Raw genomic sequence first — 24,175 nt, forward strand, 5'->3', positions numbered from 1 at the left:
CTGCACCTACTTGGCCCTTTCTGGAATCTGTTTGACACCTGTGTTTTATATGCATTTGATATCTAAGTGTAGATGGTAGGCTGTCGGCTACAGTCAGGAAATATTGGAGCCGCCTAGCGTCGCGTTTGCTACAGCGTCACAACAAACACTTTCTCCGTATCTTTTCTCGTGTCATTCAACCAACGTAGTAACGCATAGTAACGCACATTGTCTCGTTGCCGAAACGGTGACAAAATCCAAACGGAGAAAAAAAAAACGTATGAACGTGAAATATGAACGTACGGCATACACATTTAAAAATCTGTGCTCACTTGTACAAATTACGCCAAAACCTACAACTTGACAGGTATGAATCACCTACTATTGTCTGGGATAAAAGAAAAGTTATGACTAGTCGTTATATATCCTGCAATTGTCATTCGAGCAGTTCAGTGTACCCTGCCTCTGCCTGACCTCTCTTGATGATTACTTTTGTAAATAAACTGTAGCTTGTGTTTGCATGAATTGCCCCCGCCCCCAAATGTTATTCTTAAATCTACTGAAGTGACCATTGATCATATTTCTCTGACCTTAAATTCTTTAAATATTTTTACTCATGTGTCTTTAATGGCAAACATTGTATTAGTAATCTTTATTAAGGAATTGGTTTCTAATGCAGAGTGTGGACCTCTAAGAGATTCACTCACCTATTCATTCATCTAATTAGTATTCCAAGATAGCAGACCAACATTGAATAAGCATTGAGTTTCCATCAAAATCATCAGTATGGTTGACATCGAAATTTTCAACAATAAACAATGTTGCAAATACCGACGACACATGACAGTGACATTGAAACAGCGTTGTTCTGTGGTATGTCAGGTGATGGTTGGGTTAAAATTGTTTTATTGTTGATGAACTAATGTTGACGAATAGTTGATTTATAATTGACCGGGGAATATGATTGAAAAGTCCTTTAATTATGGATGAGCGGGAGTTTTGGTCGAAAATTATTTCTGTTCTTGGTTGCCGGGAAGATGGCGAATCACTTAAAACGAACTCCATTGGAAACGCCTTATTTAAGAATAGCCACATTTAAAGGGTAAGCCTGTAGCTCTTTTTCAGAGCCTTTAACAACAGTGATGTCTTACGGTAGAAAGAACCTCATTTGTCATCATTACTTGTATTTGTAACACAGCGTAAAATTACCAGATATTTTTTTTAAATCAATTTATTTCGCTATGCACCTGATTCACTTAACAGGAAATAATTGAGAAGCACTGATTTAGTAGCAGCCGAAAATTGTAAAAGGGGAAGAAATTTGCTGCGTGACTGGAATGAGGAAAAGTGGCACCATCTGGTGGACGTATAAAAATGAAAAGTCCAAGTAGAAATGGAGAAGTAAACATTATTGGAATGGCACAGAAAAATTAACATCCTATGTCAAGTACTATGTATATTTGTTTAACATGTCAAGTTTATTTTTATGGGGCTTTCACAACAGCACAGTTGTATTAAAGCGCTAACACATGACATGACGAAAAATGACAACAAAAAACAAACTAGAAATGCCCGTGTATGTCTTAAGGGTGAACATTTTTTCAATTTAAATGGTTGTTTAAATGGTTTTTGGTCAAACATAAGTATCACAAATATACATACTGTATGTGCAAAATATGTACACCTACGGTCAAAGGGTCGGAGACACTTTCTCATCCTACTGAATGGTGAAATGTCTTAAAACCTGTGACCGCTGGTGTAATCCACCCTCCAAATTGTGTAAGAATTTCAAAAATAAAACTCGGGATCAGCTTTAAAAGACCCTTTACTTCCTCCTCGTATTTTAAAAAGCAAGAAAATATACTCTTTCAACCTATAATAAATATACACACTATTTATTTATGGACAAAATGCACAATTTACACAAATACCAACCCTTTCACATCACTGTTGGACTTTAATTTTACAAAGCTCTAGTCATTATTAAGGTCTATTCTTGTTATAGATGTTGATTCAACAGGAACCGTTGATTAGGGTGAACATTTTCCTAGGGCTAATTCAAAATCCTAAAAAACACAACTTCGTGTACTCCTAAATACAATAGGGATTAAAAATGTTCTTCAGTATGTTAGAAAATACCACGATTTTTGCACTGGAAGGCGCACCTGACTATAAGCCGCCACCCACTAAATTTGGCACGAAAACGGCATTTGTTCATTGATAGGCCACACTGGACTATAAGCCGCAGCTGTCCTCACTGTATATGGGATATTTACACCAAAATATATTAACCAGTAATACTTCATTTGACAGTGGCATCATACGACTGTCATAACCAAATGAACCACCATGAAGCCTTGAACCAATTGGCTGCAAAGCTTCATTGCTTCATTTAGCAATCACTGCTCCCTTGGGGGAGACAGTCGACCTCTGCAGCCACCTGATCTGAACACTGTTGTCCAACATGCCTCCTAGCATGCATTGCAGCGCTACAGACTTAAATATCAAAATTTATGTTCTGTGCTAATTATTTCTTCAGTTACTATTCCAGTTGTTTTATTAATTGCTAGTTATGGTATTTGGTAACACTTTATTTGACATTGGCACCATAAGACTTTCATTAGACAATCATAATTATGACATGACACTGTCATGAGCATTAATGAATGCTTATAACAGATGTCATTTAATGTTATCCAGCAAATGACCGTATTGGCCCGAATATAAGACGGCCCTGATTATAAGACGACCCCGATTATAAGACGACCCCCTCTTTTTCAAGACTCATGTTTGGAAAAAAGACTTTTTGAACACCAAATTAATTTTTATACAGAAAATAATTACAGTACATCTGAAACAAATGATTATAATATATTTGAGAGAAAAAGCATGTTATTTTGCCTCATTCAAATCTTAATATCTGAACATTTAAATATGTAAACTAAAGTGCAATCACATTCGTAAATGAATGGTTTCTGGTTTTTGAAATGTAAATAAACCAATCCATTGTGATAAAATAACAAAATTGCAATAACTACATTAACCATCAAAGTGAAGTCTTACTGTAACTGTAGTCTTGAGAGATCTGAATATGGAAAACATTGCAGTAAAATAATGCAAACTGGTTAAACTTGAGAGTAGCTGAGATCTGTCATGACAGAACATCGCGTCAAGGATTTCTAGCGTCGTGAATGGGTATAATGTCTAGACCGCGACTATAAGACGACCCCCACTTTTTCAGTCTTATTTCAATGCAAAAACAGTCTTATATTCGGACCAATACAGCATCTCACTTTTAAATGGATGTAAAAGATCCAAGCTGAACATGGAGTAAGTGACATAATTTGCCAGATGACACTTAATGACATCTGTCATAAGCATTCAGTAATGCCCATGATAGTGTCATGTCATGATTATAATGGTGTTATGACAGTCCTATGATGTGGTTGTCAAATAAAGTGGTACCTATTAACCCAAATAAATCAACAAATAAGCCGCACTGGACTATAAGTCGCAGGATTCAAAATGAATGAAAAAAAAAAGTTGCACCTTATAGTCTGAAAATTACAGTATACTTTTTCGGGATGAACAATTTTAATCTTATGAGAGTAACATTGTATTATTTTGTGAAGTAATTATTCAAAGTTTTAGACAGATGCTATATTGTTGATTAAAAAAAAAAAAAAAGTAATTTCAAGGCCATGCCAATAACTCAAAACATCTCAAATGATCTTTAATCATCGACTTTAAAGCAAAGTTATGTGGTTGTTTTAAATGCACAGAGTGTAATTTCCTTTGTTTTCTATTTAGTTTGATGAATACAGCTGGGAGTGGCAATAAACAGCTTTAAGCCTCTTTTTTAAAAAGATTTTCACATCTGCCAAACTGCTGCTTGTTGCGAGGTGAGTTCATTAACTTCATGTTGGCTCCTCAAATATTTTCTCACATGTCAAAGCAAAAGAATTGTTTGAACGATAGCTCATATTCCTAAAAACCCCAACATGTTAAGTTGTGTCACTCCAAAATACGAATTTTGTTTGACTGTTCAAGCGTCGGTGTCAGATTTTTGTGAGCATTCGTCACAATTGCATGAGTGTTTCATTGGCCCAAATAGGATAGGATGTTGCAAATGGTTTATTATATTTGCTTTACGGGCGCTGTCCTCTGAATGCACTTGATGATAAGACATAATTTATTGGATTTATATTTTTTGCTGACCATCACGTTATGGCTCACGGACCCCAGCTTGAGAACCACTGGTTTAATAGTCGCAACATGGGACTGCACCAGCTAAATAGGCAAGTTCTCCATTGAGCTCCCTTGTGGTGTAGAGGCCTTTGGACACGTGTAGTCCACTCACAGTGTACACCGTTGCTGACCCACATGTTAAGGCCTGGCAGCTTTTTGAAGGGTTTGGCTACACCAGTATTCCTCCTTCTGGAAGTCAGGAGTTCAGCACCGTGTACATCAGCAGCCAGGCTAAAGCGCACGTTAGCACGGACACGCTGCAGGCTGACGAAGGAGGCTGTGCTGACGTCTGGCTTGGCGGCGTTAAGGAGACTGGACTTGGGTATTCATCCGTGCTGTCGTCTTCTGGGTGGATGAGCGGTGGCTCCACTGTCACGTAACCATTAATGATTCTTACATTAGGCGGAGGAGCAGTGCTGTGGAACAGGGAACACAAAAGGCTTCTTTAGTTTTACTCGTAGGCGGAAGTTGACTTTTGGGGCAGGGAGGGCACAACATGTTGATGACCCCGAAACGCAGTGTCAGCAATAGAATTAACTTACAACAGGGGTGCTCAAGTCCAGTCCTCGAGAGCCCCTATCCAGCTTGTTTTCCATTTCTCCCTCCTCCAACACACCTGACTCAAATAATCAGGATCATTATCAGGCTCCTGCAGAGCTTGCTGGTGAGCTGATCATTTGATTCAGGTGTGTACAAGGATGGAGACATAGAAAACAAGCTGGATAGGGGCTCTCGAGGACCGGACTTGGGCACCCCTGACTTACAAGAATATAATAAGATGACAATGAGCGTTTTTTTGTTTCCCATCATTCTTGAGGGGAATTCTAAATCAGGCTACTTAGGCAATACTTTTCACCAAGATAGTCATCCATTGAGTATGGTACGCCCGCCGGTGTCGTGCCAATGTAGTTACCCCAGTCAAAAATTGTATCCCCTGTGTCTTATTAAAAAAAAGTTGCTTCAATCAAAAAAATTGTTTGCTTCAATCAAAATGTATATTGTTAACCCAAAAAAATGTCACTTCAATAAAGTGTTTGAATGCAAAAATACATTTGAAACTCGAAAAAATGCATGTGAAAGCTATTTTTCTTTGAATTTATTTGTTTATTTGTTTTGTTTTGAAGTTAAGTTTTTTGATTGAAGTAATATTGATTTGTGTTTGGGCCACATTGTGGCTAGGACATTTTTGTCTTTATTATTTAATCAAAAAATAATTTGCTTCCAAAAAATACAGATTTTCGAAAAGAAAATCACTTCAATCAAAAAAAGAATAATTTAAATCATAGAAAAAGTTTCTGAATGTGAAAAAATATTTGAGATCCAAAAATGTTCATTTGAACACTTAATTTTTCATTGAAAAAGTTTTCTTGTATGTATTACTCAATTTTAATCGATTTAATCAATTAATTGTTGCAGCCTCATTAATAAGCTAGTTTAGATAGAAAGATGTCTGAAAACTGGCAAAATGTGAATTGTTTTCCAAAGTAACGTGAACAAGGTCCTAAACGATTAATTGGTTATCAAAATAGTTGTCGATCAATCGATTAATTGTTGCACCTCAACATTGTTGTGAAAAGAAAAAACGTTTCAAGTAGGGCTGTCAAACGATTAAAATTTTTAATTGAGTTAATTACAGCTTAAAAATTAATTAATCGTAATTAATCGCAATTAATCGCAATTCAAACCATCTATAAAATATGCCATATTTTTCTGTAAATTATATATATTCTGTAAAATAAATTGTTGGAATGGAAAGATAAGACACAAGATGGATATATACATTCAACATACTGTACATAAGGACTGTAGTGGGCATTTCACTCTACTGTCATTTAAATCTGTCTATGCTGTCCTCACTCCGAAGCGTCTACTTTTTCCAAAGCTAGACAGCTAGTGAACGACGCCATAATAATCAGACTTCTTCCTTTTTCATCTGATTTATTAATAAAATGGCCTCAAACCATTGTCCTCTTTAGACCGTCGTAAAACTACAAAAAAAAAAGTACACAAGCATTGCATTAGCAACAACGTTAGCTTAGCACGCTATACAGGTTCACTAAACATGCACAAAAAGCGTCTCATACAAAAAATATAACATTTCGCTTACTAACATAATATGTACATTATTTACAACAACCATACTTACGGACAAATCTTGTCCAAGGATCATATAAGCACAACATTACAACGTAGGCGTCAGCCCGAGACGTCGTGCAGCCATATTGAACTGGCAAGACAACAATAAACCATGTCGCAAAGCGACCACAAGAGTTCGCTGTTAGACAGCACAAAAAGCCTTGCTGTAAAAATTACCAAAAGGCAGAATACTGTCTGAGCGGGACATGTGCGTTAATTGCGTCAAATATTTTAACGTGATTAATTTTTTAAAAATTAATTACCGCGCGTTAACGCGATAATTTTGACAGCCCTAGTTTTAAGACAAATTCAGTATAATTTAATAAATTCCCGACAATCTCTCGGAACACACTCCAAATTGTCCGTAGGTGTGAGTGTGTGCGTGAATGGTTGTTTGTCTTTACGTGCCCTGCGACTGGCTGGCAACCAGTTCAGGGTGTACCCTGCCTACTGCCTGTTTTTAGCTAGGATAGGCTCCAGCACCCCCATGACCTTCATGTGGCTCAGCTGTTCAGAAAGATGAATGAATCTCTCAGAACACTGTTTGGGAATCACTGATTACTGTCGGACAATCCTTACCCATCTTCGAAGCGAACCCAGAGGTCACTGAAGAGCCGGGGCCGTCCATGGCCGCGATGAGCCTTTCGTGGGCGCTTTTGCCGTCCGAACTCTTCCAGCTGGCTCAGGCTGTCTGGCTGCAGGATGTGAGGCAGCTCCTCCTCGCTGGTGTCAGGCACGCTACTCGGCTCCTCCAGCTCCATCTCGCTCAAAGTGGTTGCCCAACTGGCATAAGGAGCCACACTTGTGCTGATGGTTGGGTCAATATCCGGTTTACTAAGGAAGTAGGCAGGCATCTGATCAGCATGCTTTCTGAGAACAATTACAGTTACTGCGCATTTGTTTTAAAAATCTTTGAGCATTAACCTTGGTTCAAAATGTTGGCGGTCACTTCTTGACTGGAACATGTGAAAAGGAGCATATACTGTCTTGTTTTGGCCTTTTGTACTTTCAAGAGTTTATCTTTAGATTCTACTTGTGTTGTAAACACTTAAATCTTTGTTTCGAGACCACATATTTGAAGTTTTGGTCTTGTTTCAGTCTTGACTTCCAAAAGTCTCGCCCTTTTTTTGTTGGACTGTCTGGATTCAGGATTTTCTGCCAGGGCAGCACTGATCTGCTATTCCTCAACTGCATTCATGTGATAAAAAGGTTTACACTTGGTAACATAACAAGTACTTTCAGTTAATGTGTTACTAACTCTGGTTGGGCATCGTTTGAATTTCAACGGTTCTGATTCTCGATTCAGATTCTTTTAATAGGCAGGGTAAAAAGAATTGAATATATTAATTTATTCCCAATTTTTTTTTTTAAACTATATGAACTTTCAATTAACTTTGCTATGAATTCCTTACAGGGCTATATTTAACTTGTGTATACAGTAAATATCAGTCTTTGAACTTGAATATGATGAAGTTTCTTTCCACTGGAGTGCACTTTCACATACAGTGCCTTGCAAAAGTATTCGGCCCCCTTGAACCTTGCAACCCTTCGCCACATTTCAGGCTTCAAACATAAAGATTAATTTTTTTTCAAGAATCAACAACTAGTGGGACACAATCGTGAAGTGGAACAAAATTTATTGGATAATTTAAACTTTTTTTAACAAATAAAAAACTGAAAAGTGGGGCGTGCAATATTATTCGGCCCCCTTGCGTTAATACTTTGTAGCGCCACCTTTTGCTCCAATTACAGCTGCAAGTCGCTTGGGGTATCTTTCTGTCAGTTTTGCACATCGAGAGACTGACATTCTTGCCCATTCTTCCTTGCAAAACAGCTCGAGCTCAGTGAGGTTGGATGGAGAGTGTTTGTGAACAGCAGTCTTCAGCTCTTTCCACAGATTCTCGATTGGATTCAGGTCTGGACTTTGACTTGGCCATTTTAACACCTGGATACGTTTATTTTTTAACCATTCCATTGTAGATTTGGCTTTATATTTTGGATCATTGTCCTGTTGGAAGATAAATCTCCGTCCCAGTCTCAGGTCTTGTGCAGATACCAACAGGTTTTCTTCCAGAATGTTCCTGTATTTGGCTGCATCCATCTTCCCGTCAATTTTAACCATCTTCCCTGTCCCTGCTGAAGAAAAGCAGGCCCAAACCATGATGCTGCCACCACCATGTTTGACAGTGGGGATGGTGTGTTCAGGGTGATGAGCTGTGTTGCTTTTACGCCAAACATATCGTTTTGCATTGTGGCCAAAAAGTTCAATTTTGGTTTCATCTGACCAGAGCACCTTCTTCCACATGTTTGGTGTGTCTCCCAGGTGGCTTGTGGCAAACTTTAAACGAGACTTTTTATGGATATCTTTGAGAAATGGCTTTCTTCTTGCCACTCTTCCATAAAGGCCAGATTTGTGCAGTGTACGACTGATTGTTGTCCTATGGACAGACTCTCCCACCTCAGCTGTAGATCTCTGCAGTTCATCCAGAGTGATCATGGGCCTCTTGGCTGCATCTGGTGCTGCGTCACCAGTAGGTGAATAGTGAGATAGTGTAAAGCGCTTTGAGCGCCTTGAAAGGTGGAAAAGCGCTATATAAGTATAACACCATTTACCATCTCTGATCAGTTTTCTCCTTGTTTGAGAAGAAAGTTTGGAAGGGTCTTGGTAGATTTGCAGTGGTCTGATGCTCCTTCCATTTCAATATGATGGCTTGCACAGTGCTCCTTGAGATGTTTAAAGCTTGGGAAATCTTTTTGTGTCCAAATCCGGCTTTAAACTTCTCCACAACAGTATCTCGGACCTGCCTGGTGTGTTCCTTGGTTTTCATAATGCTCTCTGCACTTTAAACAGAACCCTGAGACTATCACAGAGCAGGTGCATTTAGACGGAGACTTGATTACACACAGGTGGGTTCTATTTATCATCATCGGTCATTTAGGACAACATTGGATCATTCAGAGATCCTCACTGAACTTCTGGAGTGAGTTTGCTGCACTGAAAGTAAAGGGGCCGAATAATATTGCACGCCCCACTTTTCAGTTTTTTATTTGTTAAAAAAGTTTAAATTATCCAATAAATGTTGTTCCACTTCACGATTGTGTCCCACTTGTTGTTGATTCTGGACAAAAAAATTAAATTTCATATCTTTATGTTTGAAGCCTGAAATGTGGCGAAAGGTTGCAAGATTCAAGGGGGCCGAATACTTTTGCAAGGCACTGTAGATGTTTATTTTTCAAAAGCTCTCTGAGAAAACGTACACATATTCTTTTGCCTATGTTTTGGACTGTCCTATGCTGCAGGCATTTATTGTATTGCATCGTTTGTTTTAGGTGGTATTTATACAAATTAAGGGCTGACGAGGAGTGTTTTGTCCATTGATCTTATGTTGACTACTTTTTTAAGTTTTATTTCTTTCTAAACTGATATATTGTTCATCCAGCCACAAGATGTCATTATTGTAACTCCTTGGCTTCCCCTAGTGGTGACTTACTGGAAGCAGCAGGCAAAAAGAACTTTAATTGGAAAAGAATCCTTGAGGTGTACACAGACGCTACACACCTTCTATGCCGTACATATCGTTGGAACCCCTTGATAAAACAAAATAAGTTTGCACGTTTTACCAGAGGGTCTGATATCATTTCGGTCTGTTTATTCTGTTACTTTGTTTTCATTTATGTGAAGTGAAGCAACACGTTTTTGTGCTAAGCTAAATTAGCTACTTCACATGATTTGCTCAAAACGGAGCTAGTCTTCTTGTAGCTGCTTCTCCGTGGTGTTAAGCTGCTATTTTTTCTGGTCGATGGTCTGGGCATCGAAACTTGGAATCGAAATTAAAAATTCGAACGGTTCCGGGAGAACCGTAGTGTTTAGAGCTGGGAATCTTTGGGCACCTTACGATTCAATTACGATTACGATTCAGAGGCTCCGATTCGATTATAAAACGATTATTGATGCACCCCCCTCCTTTTTTTTTTTTTTTTTTTTAATATAAAATAAAGTTTTGTACATTAGTTCCAAAATTGTTCAAAAATACTCTCAGGCTAAACCAAACTACTATTTCAGTATCAAGTTAACATATAGCAGTAAACAAATATACAAAAATAACATTAAATAAAAAAACTCCAGTCCCCATTCTGTATCAGCAGCTTTAAACTACATTCAATTAATTTAATGTTGTGAATCAACCGTTAAAGTTGTTAAAATTTCTCCCGTTATTCCATAATTTCCCTTTTGTCTACTTTTGACATGTGAAAGTTTTAAAACTATTTTAAAGATAGATTCAAGTCAATATTTTACCGATTTAGGAGTATTTTAGATAAAAAGTTAATTAGGTTTGCTTGGAAGGTTCGCTACAACAGCATTGCAGGGAAGTTTACTGCTTTAAGATGGCGGCCGTTTACTAACGCCCGCATCTAGCTTTTTGCAGATGTGCTGCTACCGCTACTGAGTCTATAATCCATCTAGTCCTATATAAATGATATCTACCGTAACATTATGTAGCTTTGCTGTACTTGTAGCAGCTTTTCGGCAGCAGTCAGGTATGTTGTTGTGTTTTTTTATCTCGTGGCATGAGTTGAGCTAGAGCCGTGAGTTGAGCGTTGGCATTACCCGAGGGGCCGGTTAATGAGAAGCATAATGTTTAGCTACTCCCGCTCCGTTCCATCCCGAAGTCCACGCGGCGCGCTGAGTGTGTTGTACTTCCGCTTTACTTGGCATATTTCAATAATCGGAATTTGGATGTTTGTGAATCGTTCTCAAATCTTCCACGGCCGAATCGCGAATAATCTAAGAATCGGAAATTTTGCACACCTCTAGTAGTGTTAGTCCCGGATCCCATCGATGCTCGATGCCCGACCCTATGACTCACCCTAAAATCATAACAACTGAAGCATTTACGATGTTGGAACAGGGTTAAAGGAGGATTTTTCTAAAACCCCACAATGCACATTTAGGTAACAAAATACTGAAGGCGATTACATTTCTTTAAATGCAACCAAACTATTGTTCACATCTGCATTTTTTAAAAAAAATACTTTTTTTTTTTTTTTTTTGCGAAGGTCTAGTTGAAAAATCGGGTTTACAGTTTTAGAATTTAGATTTAGATATATGTTGTGCTTTGCAATAGTTGCCAAGTGTTTTATTATGATTATAAATTTGTTGAACTAATTTTTTACACTTATAAAACAGATTACAGAGCTGAAAGTTGCTTTAACAAGTGGTTTTCCATTGGACTAATGTCATACTACACCACCAAACTAAACTAGGGCTGCAGCTATCGATTATTTTCGTACTTTATTTATCTATCTACTAGTTAGTTCGAATAATTGAGTAATCGGATTAGAAACATTTATTGCGTTGTAGAACATAATTTTAGCAGATGTAAAACAAAAGGCTTGCTAAGAATACTTTCAAAAGAGCATTAAATGCGAATACAAAATTCTTCCAGAGTTCTTCAAACCATGCAAAATAGCACTTTCATTTAAAAATAAAATACCTGAGCTTAGCCTCAAATGGTATAAAACAATGAGGATCTAAGTACAACAAAATAACTGTTGGCTAATTTGCATCGCAAAAGTCTGCTAGCTTGAATGCTATAAAATGTGAACATTTTTTTTTTTTTTTTTTTTTTTTTACAATGCTCTTAAAACATTTAACACCCCCCCCCCCCCCAAAAAAAAACGCCTAAATTTACTTATAAACTAAATTACGAAGGCATAAAAAAACATTATAGCTCAAACTCAAATGAGTTATGTCATATTTACTGTTGACTGTTGAGGGCAGTGTATCCACTAGGCCTGAACGATATTGGAAAAAACTATTGTTGCGATTTTTTTTAGGTTTGCAATATATTGCGATATTATATTGCGATATTAAAAAAATATATATATATATATCTTTTTTTAAAGAAATTTTCACTAGATGACTTGAATAGCTGTTTGGAAATACTTTATATGACACACTGTGACCACAGTGTATTCATATAATACTGTTTCATTTGTGAATGATGAAGATTGCTGTATGAAGGGATTCAGGAAGCCATGTCTGCACAAAATAGATCATTTATTGAACACAATATTTTACACTTCAACAGCAGCAAATACATTAAATGATAAATAAAAGAGCAGGTGCATTAGTCCCCTATGTTTTTGACAAAATATAACAATAATTAAAAACTTCTGTAAAATAACAACAAAGTTGTACTGTAAACATATTTGAACAAAAATATTAAATATGACAAACAAAAGAGTTGTTCACAAACTATAATAATAAATAAATAACCTCAGTAAAACAACAGTTGTCAACATATTTGAACTTAAATATTAAATCTGACTAATAAAAGTGCAAGTGCATTAGTCCCCTGAGTATTTTACACAAACTATTACAATATAAAACTGCAAAACGGCAACAAAGTTGTAAAAATATTTAAACAAAAACATTAAGTGTCAAAACTTTATGTGCAGCAGTACTATATATAGTTATTTGAAAAATACGATTTACAATCAATTTAAATATAAAAGAAACAGAAACTCAATTGAACTTGTAAATAATTGAACTGATTAACTGCAAATAACTGATGAATAACAGAACCATTTTAACTCCCAAATTTCCTGCCTTCCTGACAGCTGTCACATGAATAAAAAGAAGAAAAGACATTTCTGCAGCTGTGTTATGTATTTGTCTGCATATCGTCCACCTTCCTTGCTCAGCAATTCTCAACTGGGTCTCATAGGTTTTTGGCCAAGACTACTAGTTTATTCACTATTGCAGGCTTGAGACAAGAACGTTGGCACGTAACAATGTTCCCACCTGTACTAAAAAGCCTCTGATGGGAAGCTCGTAGCAGGAATGCATAGATACCTGCGTTTTAAATGGTACCACATGTTCGACAGATTACTTCTTGTTAAGGCAACCACGGCGAGGCACTGTCGACAGGGCTGTTTTTTGTCCCTTATAGTCTTGTTCTTGCCAAAATACTTCCAAAACTCCTTTTGGAGACGGTCTTACTTTAACGTGTTGCTTGGTTGCTTTCACTTTGAGAACGGCCCCTCCTCCCTCCGCTCTGCTGTTCGGCCCCTCCTCCCTCCACTCCGCTGTCGCAGGAGGAGGGGGAGGAGCCGATGACTTGCTGGAGGGAAAGAGAAGCTGTGCGCTCTCCTTCCCTCTCCTTCCTCAAAACAAACGTTTGTGGATTTAAAAAAATGAAATGAAAAAACTATCGCACGTCCTTGCGATGGGACTATTGCGCATGCGCACATCGCGATGGCGATGTTTAAACGATATATCGTTCAGGCCTAGTATCCACCAAATTAAAAAAAATGCACACACTTTCAAAACAAACCATTGCAACGCCACTCTAATTAAACTAATACTCTAAGCAGCAAAATTTGAGTCGAAGCTTTTTTTGTAATTGAATTACTCAAGTTAATCAAATAATCATTGAAGCACTAAACTAAACTGACACTACTAGCAAATTGTGGCAGGTGAACACACTTCAGTGTTTAATTATTGTGCTTGTCTCTATATGTCAATGACATACTGTAGCTATATCAACTAAGAGATTATTTGCTGTAAATGAATAACATTTTAGAACATGTTAGTGAAATTAGATAGCGGCAGAGTGGTTTGGAATAACTATTCAAAAACACAGTCTGCAGTTAATAAAGGCTTTCGGGTGGTAACAGTTTATTTATTCAACTTAATTAATTCCTAAGGGTAAAAATTGTTTATTGACGTGTTCTGGAAGAGGTTGTTTTTGACCTTTTCGAGGTTTCTCCGAATCGCAGGAAGTTGTGATCCTGAATTTGGCTCAACAAGGACCACCCAGAATTAAATCATCTGCCGTGCTCCTCTCTTCCAGCCATTACTCATATTTTCTCCCGTTTACCGCCGTCAATATGGTTTGCACGTGAAGCCCTTCAAAAACAAAGTTAGTAGGTTTACGTAGAAAATCAAGATTATACAGTAACAAGTGTAGTAGAAATTGCTGCAATGTCTACTACTCTACTCGTGCTGCCTCTGTTGTGTTTAAAAAGCCACTCAAGCTTACGTGATGCTAATGTTGGGATTTCCTGCAGCCCTTCTCTCTCATTCATAATGTTGTAACGTATTCAACAAGCTGTTTTTCTACTTTTACAGCCTTTAAAAAGCCTCCATGCAGTATTTTTGATGGCTTGGTCAGGGTGATGATAGCTCCAGGCCTGTGGTCTGGCTTTCACACAACCTACAAGCCAGCACTGCTCTGCTGGACCTGTCAGTCAGAGCCAGTGTTGTTAATAACGGCGTTACAATATAACGGCGTTACTAACGGCGTTATTTTTTTCAGTAATGAGTAATCTAATTAATTAATTTTCTCATCTTGGCAACGCCGTTACCGTTACTGAGGCGGGAAAGGCGTGCGTTACTATGCGTTACTAAGTTGGTTGAATAAAAAAAAAGTCTGAGAGAAACGGACTCACGGGGACGAGAGCTGAGCAGGAGTGGGGAAGACGCCGTTGCAACCGCGATGTTAGGTGGCTCCAATAATACCTGACTGCAGCCATAGCCGACAAACTACGCCCACATGACACGGGAGATATCATATTATAGAACTAGATGCAAATGACAGACACTGCTGCATTGCCAACATGTTTTAAGGACTACATGCGTTTGTAAACAGCCGCCATCTTAAAGCAGTAGACCTCTCAGGAAGGCCCTGATGTAGAGATCCTTCCTAGCGAACCTAAGTAATTTTTTTTAAATCTAAAATGCTCCTAAATCGGCAAAATCTTAACTTAAATCTATCTTTAAATGATGAAACAGTTTTAAAACTTACACATGTTTAAAGTAGACAGAAGGGAACTAATGCAATAACGGGAGAAATTTTAACAACTTTAACGATTGATTCACAACTTTAAATGACTACCACACATAGCAAAGGTTACTAGCTAGTTATCGCAATACCCTTGTGTCTAGTTAAGCGGAGGGTAAAGAATTGGGTTAGGGCCAATTGTCCCCCAAACCCTTTAAGCTTCACATTGTGTGACCTGTGTTTTTTTTTTTTTTTTTTTTTGAGAAAAAAAAATATATATATATCACTAGTTACTTTGCCAAGTAACTAATTACTCTTACATTCAGGTAACTGAGTTACTAACGCAATTACTTTTTGGGAGAAGTAATTTGTAACTGTAATTAATTACTTTTTTAAAGTAAAATTAACAACACTGCATGGCACTAAATGCGTTAGTAGACAGCCGCCATCTTAAAGCAGTAGACTTTTTAGGACGGCTCTGTTGTAGAGAACCTTCCTAGCGAACCTAAGTAACTTTTTATCTAAAATACTTCTAAATCGGCAAAATCTTGACTTGAATCTATCTTTAAATGATGAAACAGTTTTAAAACTTTCATATGTCGAAAGTAGAGAGAAGGGAACAAATGCAATAATGGGAGCAATTTTAACAACTTTTAACAGTTGATTCAGGGTAAAGGGTAAATTCGGGTAAAGAATTGGGCTCGGGCCAATTGTACCAAAAACCTTCACAAAAAACTTCACATAGTGTGGCCAATGTTTTTTTTTTTTTTTTTTTTTGAGGGGGAAAAAAAAAAGTAATTATCACCAATTACTTTGCCAAGTAACTAATTACTCTTACATTCAGGTAATTGAGTTACTAACGCAATTACTTTTTGTGAGAAGTAATTTGTAACTATAATTAATTACTTTTTTTCAGTAAGATTAACAACACTGGTCAGAGCATCCCTCACTGTTGAGGATAACAACACTCGTAAACACGTCTCCTGCAGGCATCCTTGTGGTGTTGTGACTTTTTTTTTTTTTTTTTTTTTTTGAATCCCATTTCCTCGTCATGCCACCTTACATTGTGCGTACACTAGTTATGTGGTTCTGTGAGCGTGACCGCAGTCAACAGCTCACTTCCGTACACATGGGATTGAAAGGAGCGCTGTTTATGGTTGTAATTTGCAGTAGAGTTTGTAAAAGTCGAAGTGGGTGGATGGTTTTTATTACTTTGGGTTCAAATCGTGATTATTTTTTTAACATTTAACAATGGTTAAAAATAAAAAAAACTTAAATGTCTTTCTTTCCCCACGAAATTTGTTGAAAATGAAATTCTTTTGTACCGGTACTACAGTGTACCTCCGAACTTCTGGGTGGTCTACAATGTTTATGTACACTTACTTCACATAAGCTTTTCTGTTGTTCTGTTGAGGCTGACCTACGTAACTCAAAGTGGGTTTTAGACTTACTACAAGAATATATTCAGAAAAGAACAGAAATCCTTCGCCATTTCGCGCTTTGACATTTGCGGTTTGTTATGCGCGGGGTTTTAAAAACTATTCATTAAATATAAAAATGATAAAAATCTCTGTCGTTTCATTTTGAGGCGCGAGAGAGAATGTCTCACGGCAAAACATACTGTACATGACTCAGAGGCTTTGTACATGGTGGAAAAACCAGGTCAAGATTGAAAAAGCAGTTTCTGCTCTTGCGCTCCTCTTTAAAGTGATCCTCTAACTTAAATACATGTAGGCTCTATTAAACCACAATTGTTCTCTTGTACTAAAATATGTTATTAGAAACGCATAAAATGTTAAATCAATGGCAATTTTTTATAATATTTAGTCCATATTTTGACCATTAGTTGGCGCCATGGTTTGCGGGCTCGCAGTGATGACGTCATTGGTAACTTTCGTGTTCAACAATTGCTTATTGCTGCCTAAACTCGCGAAGTAAAATGCCACGATGTGCTGCTTTTGGATGCAATTTCCAGTCAAATGGAAACAAGGGGAGTGAAGTGAGTAGTCAAAGTGGAATTATTATTTTTAGTGAATAAATGTTTATAAGTGGAAGCTTCCCCCCCTTTTTGGTCCCTGTATGCACGTATCCTACCCACCACGCGTTACAACTAGCGCATGAACATTTTTCCTGGATCCTCAGTCAAGTAAGGGATCCATCTATTGTCTGGATCCAACGGTCCCACCGCGTCTGCAATATTGGTTTCGGATCTGTCCTTTTTTTTTATTCGTCGGTCCCACAGCGGCTTTTCGGATCAGTCTATTTTGTGGAACCGACGGCCTAATCGCGGCTGCGACATTGCCATGGTATCGGTCTAATTCCTGGATCTTCGAGTGAGTAAAAAACGCGGATTTGGATTACTATCTTTTTTTGTTGACTATTCTTCGTAGGAGTTTTCCCCAAATCATACTAAATAATTAAAGCACTATGGCACGCAACAGTGATGACAGTGACTCTGCTGTGGACCTTACAACAATGTTGGGAGTTCGTCAGGGAACACGTGTTTGCGTACTGCTGAGCTCCCGCGTGAAGAGTGGTCAAGGTGGAAATATTATTTTTTGTGAATAAATGTGCATAAGTGGAAGCTTCTCCCCTTTTTAATATTTTTATACACATAACCTAGCTACCATGCGTTACAATGTACAAGACATGGATTACACAAGGTGTGCTCTTTGGCCTATACTGTATGTAAAGCACACAACAACTCTGGATGCTAACAATCTACATAATTATATTGGGATAAGTTTGAAAACGCAGTATGCTTACCTTGAATATCTGCTACCAAAACCGGACAGCATACACTCTCGCTCCCAACCGGACTTCCAACAGGACTCTCTCGCATCACCAGTTTTGCCCAACTTTTGTCTTATCAGGTATTTGCTACACGCATTTTTCCCTGAATCTCGTCTTGTGAACGACCGACAGTGCTGTCCTGCTCTTCACTTTTCAGGTCTGGTTCAAATAGGAAGGGTAGAACTGACGACATTTTGGGAAAGCTAACGAGTGACACGCTGGAATTTCAGCAACGGGACCAGTGACCTCACGCACTGCGACGTAACAAGAATGGCGACCTATCACTTAAAATAATTTTACAAACTTTATTAAAACAAAAACATTAAGAGGGGTTTTAATATCAAATTATTATAACTCATACTAACATTTATCTTTTAAGAATTGTCTTAAAAACAGAGGATCCCTTTAAAAGAAACTGCTGTATTTTAAACCAAAACAACTGTTGTGTTTGATAGAACAATATGTCTGTATGCTGCCATAGCAGATTCATGGCGCATTAAGCCCTCGAACCATTTTTAATTTGCCCGTTTTACCCTGCAAACCCCCGTTTACAGATGTCGTGCAACCGTTTTTGTTTTACTAGAAACACTAGAGCTCTGCACGGCGGCAGCTCAACAGTAACAACAAACAATAATATGGCTACAATGCAAGCATGTCTTATCTATTTGAAGACACCAGAGGACAGTCATCTTCATTTTTAACCTCGAATTGAATATTAGAGAATTTGGCTAATTCGTTTTTGTGCCATGTTAACACCTACTCTGTCAAAAGTTTACTTTTCCGTTCCAATAGCGCCTTATTCAACGTGATCCGGCAGCAAGCAAGGTGTCATGTGGTGGTATTACTAAAAAAACACACAAAAAAAACCTTTTCAACATATATATTTAATCCCTAAAAGTTAAATACGCTACTGCTTCATTTTTTTATATATATATTTTTTTTAAAAAGGGGGGAAAAAGAATGGACCAAAACACTTTTTTTTTCCTCCCCCAACACCACACACCTTCACACGCCACTGGGGTGAGGTGGCAAATCCTACTTCCCGGTTTTTCACTTTTCGTAGGGGGTTCTGGTCCCTATCAACCATGAAAAATGAGAGATTGCTGTAATTGAAACTGTACATGTCATTAGCAGACAGAAAATGGATATTTACTGTTTTACCCTTAAATGTCTTATTCTGTTGTATGAATGAACATCATTTTGCCTTCAGATTTAATTGTTTTGTTGTCAATATATGTCACAGCCATAGAGACTTGACCAAATTATTTCTAGTCAATAAAATGTGTGAGTAGTGGCTCGTTAACTCGAGACTGCCCCCCCCCCACCCCCCAAAAAAACCCTCTTTACTTAGCAAGACTTACGAAATGGAGACGACATGCTTTAATCCTTAGAGTATTTTGATGAAAAGCATGTCATCTTAAGACATTTAGAAACTGTTTTCAATTCATGATTTGGCATTTCAACCGTAATAACTAGGGGTGTAACGGTACACAAAAATCTCGGTTTGGTACGTACCTCGGTTTTGAGGTCACGGTTTGGTTCATTTTCGGTACAGTAAAAAAATAAAATGCAAAATATAAATGTGCTAGTTGTTTATTACACACTTTTGTGCTTTCAACAATAGGAACATTAGCCTATACAAAGCTAGAATTCTGCTCAAAAAGTAGCGGGTATTTAAAGATAATAATTCAACAACAATTTGCCTTTCAGACCCCGTGTATTGGTCAGCTTTCTTTTTGAAAGAAAGAAGAATAAGTCCTGTGCTAAAGAGAAGAGCAATCCCAATGACAAAGATTTTAACATGTATTTTACAAATGAAATGTCTCAATGAACCTTTTTTTTTTTTTTTCTTATGAACGGTTTTCAAAAGCTTTATTGGTGGATTTTCTCAAAGCGCCACACAGAAATTAATCAATTTAATTGTGTAAGCAGGATCTGTGTATTATTATTTAATTACGGGTGTTTTAGCTCATTTCAATTTATTTTATTTAAATGGGCTATTATTTTATGTTTATATTTTACAAATGTGATTTAGTATTTATTTATATTGTATATTTTATGTTGTATAACTTTAGTTCCGATGTGAATATTAGTTCCTACTTGTTTTATTGTGGTAGGAGTGTTTTGTATTGAACTCTGGGCCATGTTGGTTATTATTATAGCAGAGAAGACCGCCAAAAATCAACAAAGACAAGTCAACTGTGCCCCAATCTACCACTCAAAAAGTACGTTACGATTGCATATTAGCTTGAAAATCGACCGCATCCACCGTATTATTACACGAGTGACTTCCGGCCCGATCCTAGCTAGTAGTATTGACGCAGGAGGGCTGCGTCTCGTGTCAAATAATAAACTCTGCCGTTCTTTTCGCGTGCGTCATGTTGAGCCGCTTCTGGGAAGCATTGAACATGCGGCTGCACTGCGACTGGTGTGCATTGGCTGATTGACTCTAAGGCCGCGGCCACGTTGTCGCGCCGTTGACGTTTCTGGACTGTCTTACCGTGTTAGTCCTCATTATAGTAGAGAAGACGGAGTAAATATAATCTATACAAAGAAACTGTAACCCGATCGACTCACAGCCTTGAAAAGCAAGGGTTATATTGCGTCAGAAAATCGTTCGGTACGCGTCCGTTGCGAACAGACTACCACGTACCGAAACGGTTCAATACTATTACATGTACCGTTACACCCTTAATAATAACTGTAAACAATCACGCCACTTCTTTGTGAAAACACGCACACTTAACCCCTTCTTGCCAGATGTATCACATTTTATACTTAGAATTTCATGATTTTGATGCTAATTCAGAATTCTGAAATATCTTTCCTGAAAAAAAAAAAATAATAATGGATGCAAGTCAACTCATGCATCTGCAGGTTCCATGAGAAAAAAAAAACAGGATTTAGCAAGGGTAATAGATATTAGAGCACTTATTACACATACTAATTTTTTTCTTTTTCACAAATTTGAAAAAAAGGTTTCATTAAGACCTTATTTTTCAAGTTTTGTGATTCTCTGACAATTGCTTCATATTGCAGGCATTAAAGGGTTAACAAGCTGCGCTGCTCTCCTGTGCTTCCGAGCACAACTCTGCTGTATTTGAATGTACACACTTGTGTTTGGATCGACCGTATCAGTGGCTGCTGAGCACTGACAATCGAGGCTGGCAAAGCGCCACTGAGGCAAGGGTAGAAAGAGTGAATGAGTTGATGAAGTATCAAAGGATTTCCAAGCTTTGTTTGCTTTTGAAATCTCTATTTGGACAGAGTTTGCTCTGCACTTTAATACATTCACTGCTATGTTGAAAGACACCAGGCACAGTCTGTCTTTTCTCAAATCTCAATTACCATCGCATTACCAAGTCTTTTTGCAGAACAAAATCTGTCTTTTTTTTTTTTTCTTTCCCTCCAGCCTACTGCATACTCACCGTGTCACAAGCTGCTGGTCATCAGGTGTCACGTGATCGATCACATAGCCGTCTTGTCGGAGGATTTCCAGCACGCTGCGGTTTCCCAGGAAGTGACCTGAAAGTTGGCCCAGCACAGTCAGGTAGGATTAAGCACTTTTTTTGGTTTTATATTTGCAGTGATATATTTGCTAAAGAGTTGAAGGACCGCACTGACAAGAATGATGCATGGATTTTGATTTTAATTTCATATTACAACTTTTGGTCTACAATAAAGAATACTTCATTCTTGGAAAATGAAAATCTGGCTATGCCTGTGAAATGAACTCAAATATACCACATTTTATAGGAATTACGTTTTTTCCCTCTCACATACAATTTTTTTCGCACCCCCAAAATTTGGGTTATCCTATAATATCAACAGAAAATAAGCATTTTATAATTATATAGGATGATGACGACAAATGGGCTAATCATCATCTGTTTTGGGCCAATATGCATGTTGCCTTCAAAGTGAGTGTAGAATCTGTCTTTTTTGTTATGTGAGCAGATCATTTGCATTCATGGTGAAAATATTGAATCATTTAAAAATGATTATTAACTCATTACATAAAACTGCTGCATTTAAAAATAATTAATTATTAACTCATAACATAAAACTGCTGCGTGACCTTAAAGAAATGGTCACTAAGAAAAGTGAAAATCTGCGCAAAAGCCCAGCAAAATGCATCTTTGGAATTGTTATTGTTTTGGAGTGTCTGATGATTTCCTCCCTGTATTTGTAATGCTTTGGTTGCCCCCAGGCTCTTTGGAGAAAGTACTGTAAATATGATTTAATTGTGAATGATTCCTTTTATTTAATTATGGACATTTTGGCTTATTTCAATTTATATTATTTACATGGGACATTTATTTTCTATAACTTCAGTTGAAGTTGTTCCCTTTTTCACAGAATGTTTATTTGATTTAGAAACCCTTCAAGTTGTTACATTTATCATTATTCAAGCATCCGGTGGGACATCACAACACAGTTATAGTACGGTCATAGCACGACCGCATATATCTGTTTCGGTTTGATATCGGTATCAGATTTTTGGAGTTGGGCAATATCGGGAAATCGGTTAAAAAGTATTTATCGGACAACTCTGTGAAAAATTATATATTTTTCATCACAATTTAAGAATAGCCATGATCTTAAGACAAAAAAATTCCCACTACATTTTGGTATGCCCTTAATACTCTTTTATAGGTGCAATTTCCTTCCTCCTCCAACTTCATATTTGAGTGTTCTGTGGAACATAGCATGAGCAAATCAAGTGCAAACCTGCTCCAAAACAATGCTTGCTGTTAAGACCCGACCTGTTGTCTCTCCAGCCATCAGTCTTCCTTACTTGTCTCCATATGATTCCATCACTTCAAATATGTGGGCCACAAGATGATAAAAGCTTCTTATCATTCAGATTATCAGAGAACACTGCATACCATCACTTCTACAAAGTCATACCTTCCGTTCACCTACATCCTCTAACATCAGCCCTGTTCTTAACCCTGCTAACAACAACAACTACAAGTAGCCAAGCTTCGCACTTGTATAGTTAGCTCCCCTTCCATTACGCCATATTTACCATTCCGCTGTTGTTGACCAAGTCAAAGAAAAATGCCCGCTTGCTTCTTGGCAGGACAATTTTTATGCTGGACTGTGATTGGCTACTTGTGATGGAAGTCTAGATCTGATGGGATCTTTCTTGAAGGAAGCCCATTTTTTTACTGCAAGTGACATTCACTACAAGCCAGATAACTTCAACTCATAATATGATCAGATTTAAGTTTGATGTAACATTTTATATTTTATTAAATATCTTGTAATTTTGCAGTTTGCATCTTTGCTGTCTATTTGGTGAGGTTAAAATTATCAATCTTTTTCCACTGAGTTGGAAAAATAAAATTTGTCTTCTGACATTAGTTGGATCACACAATACCTCCAAGTTGTAAAAGCAGTGGCGGAACGAATGTGAACAGGGCTCGGGTGCGATGAGCATAATTGCTCATTGCGAGTGCTAGTTGACAATTTTTCGCAGTCCTCTCAAGCCGATCGTCCAGTGTGTGTATGTGTGTGGGGTGCAAGTGAAATTTTTGTTTCCGGGCCTCTCCAGCCAAGCAGTGGTTGGGGGGGTGTCAGATATATTTTCACACTTAAAACACTATACAGGTAGTCCCCGGGTTACTAACAACTTCCATTCCTACGCTGGAGACGTAACCTGAATTTCCGCGTGAGTCGCAATTAACCCTTTAAGTACCCCTAAATACCCCCTAAACCTCAAAATAACTTTTTTTAAAAAATGTATTATACGCAGTGTTGTCACAGATTACTTGAAAAAGTAATTTAATTACTGATTACGCCTCAAAAAAGTAATCTAGTTACTTTACTGATTACTTCATTATCAAAGTAACTAAGTTACTTTAAAAGTAATCTGTCAGTTACTTTTTACCCATTTTTCTCCCTTTTCCGCCTCAACATAAGAATGACAACAGAAAAATGTCATCACATGTAATTGACTTTCCGATGATTGAATTTAAAGGGGAATATCAGAATTTCGCGCTAGCTTAGCCACTCCGGAGCCCTGAAACTAAGAAATATCTGACAAACTGCTTGGAATTTGTTGAAATCAACTCAACCGACCAATTAAACCCCGCTAACTCTAAGATTAAGCCTAATGTCAAAACTTCAGAATTTCGGCTTATGGTTAACAGCATATCAGTGCCAATGTAAAACAATGCAAACTGACTGCATTAAATTGCAAAGGTGATGGGCGCGGATGCACG

General features: G+C 37.6%; 2 protein-coding genes across 4 annotated transcripts in view; one reads left to right on the plus strand and one right to left on the minus strand.

The window, feature by feature from the left end:
• Positions 1 to 1,176: 1,176 nt before the first annotated feature.
• The window catches only part of trabd2b (TraB domain containing 2B), a 202,296-nt gene continuing 179,297 nt past the window's right edge, over positions 1,177 to 24,175 (minus strand). The window contains exons 5-7 of the mRNA XM_057841177.1: positions 21,374 to 21,470; positions 6,943 to 7,197; positions 1,177 to 4,643 (exon numbers count right to left, since the gene is read on the minus strand). Coding sequence (XP_057697160.1) covers positions 4,424 to 4,643; positions 6,943 to 7,197; positions 21,374 to 21,470 — 572 coding nt within the window. The 3' untranslated portion in view covers positions 1,177 to 4,423. The remainder of the gene's footprint in view (positions 4,644 to 6,942; positions 7,198 to 21,373; positions 21,471 to 24,175) is intronic.
• Positions 3,866 to 24,175, plus strand: part of scyl3 (SCY1-like, kinase-like 3) — a 324,580-nt gene continuing 304,270 nt past the window's right edge. For 2 of the 3 annotated variants that reach the window (XM_057841175.1, XM_057841176.1), the window contains exon 1: positions 21,358 to 21,495. The gene's annotated coding sequence lies outside the window, so the exon portion shown is untranslated. Of the gene's footprint in view, positions 3,882 to 21,357; positions 21,496 to 24,175 lie in introns of those variants that run through there. The other variant, XM_057841174.1, reaches the window with a different exon arrangement.

Source organism: Corythoichthys intestinalis, chromosome 7 (genome assembly GCF_030265065.1).
Source record: "Corythoichthys intestinalis isolate RoL2023-P3 chromosome 7, ASM3026506v1, whole genome shotgun sequence".
Taxonomy (NCBI): Eukaryota; Metazoa; Chordata; class Actinopteri; order Syngnathiformes; family Syngnathidae; genus Corythoichthys; species Corythoichthys intestinalis.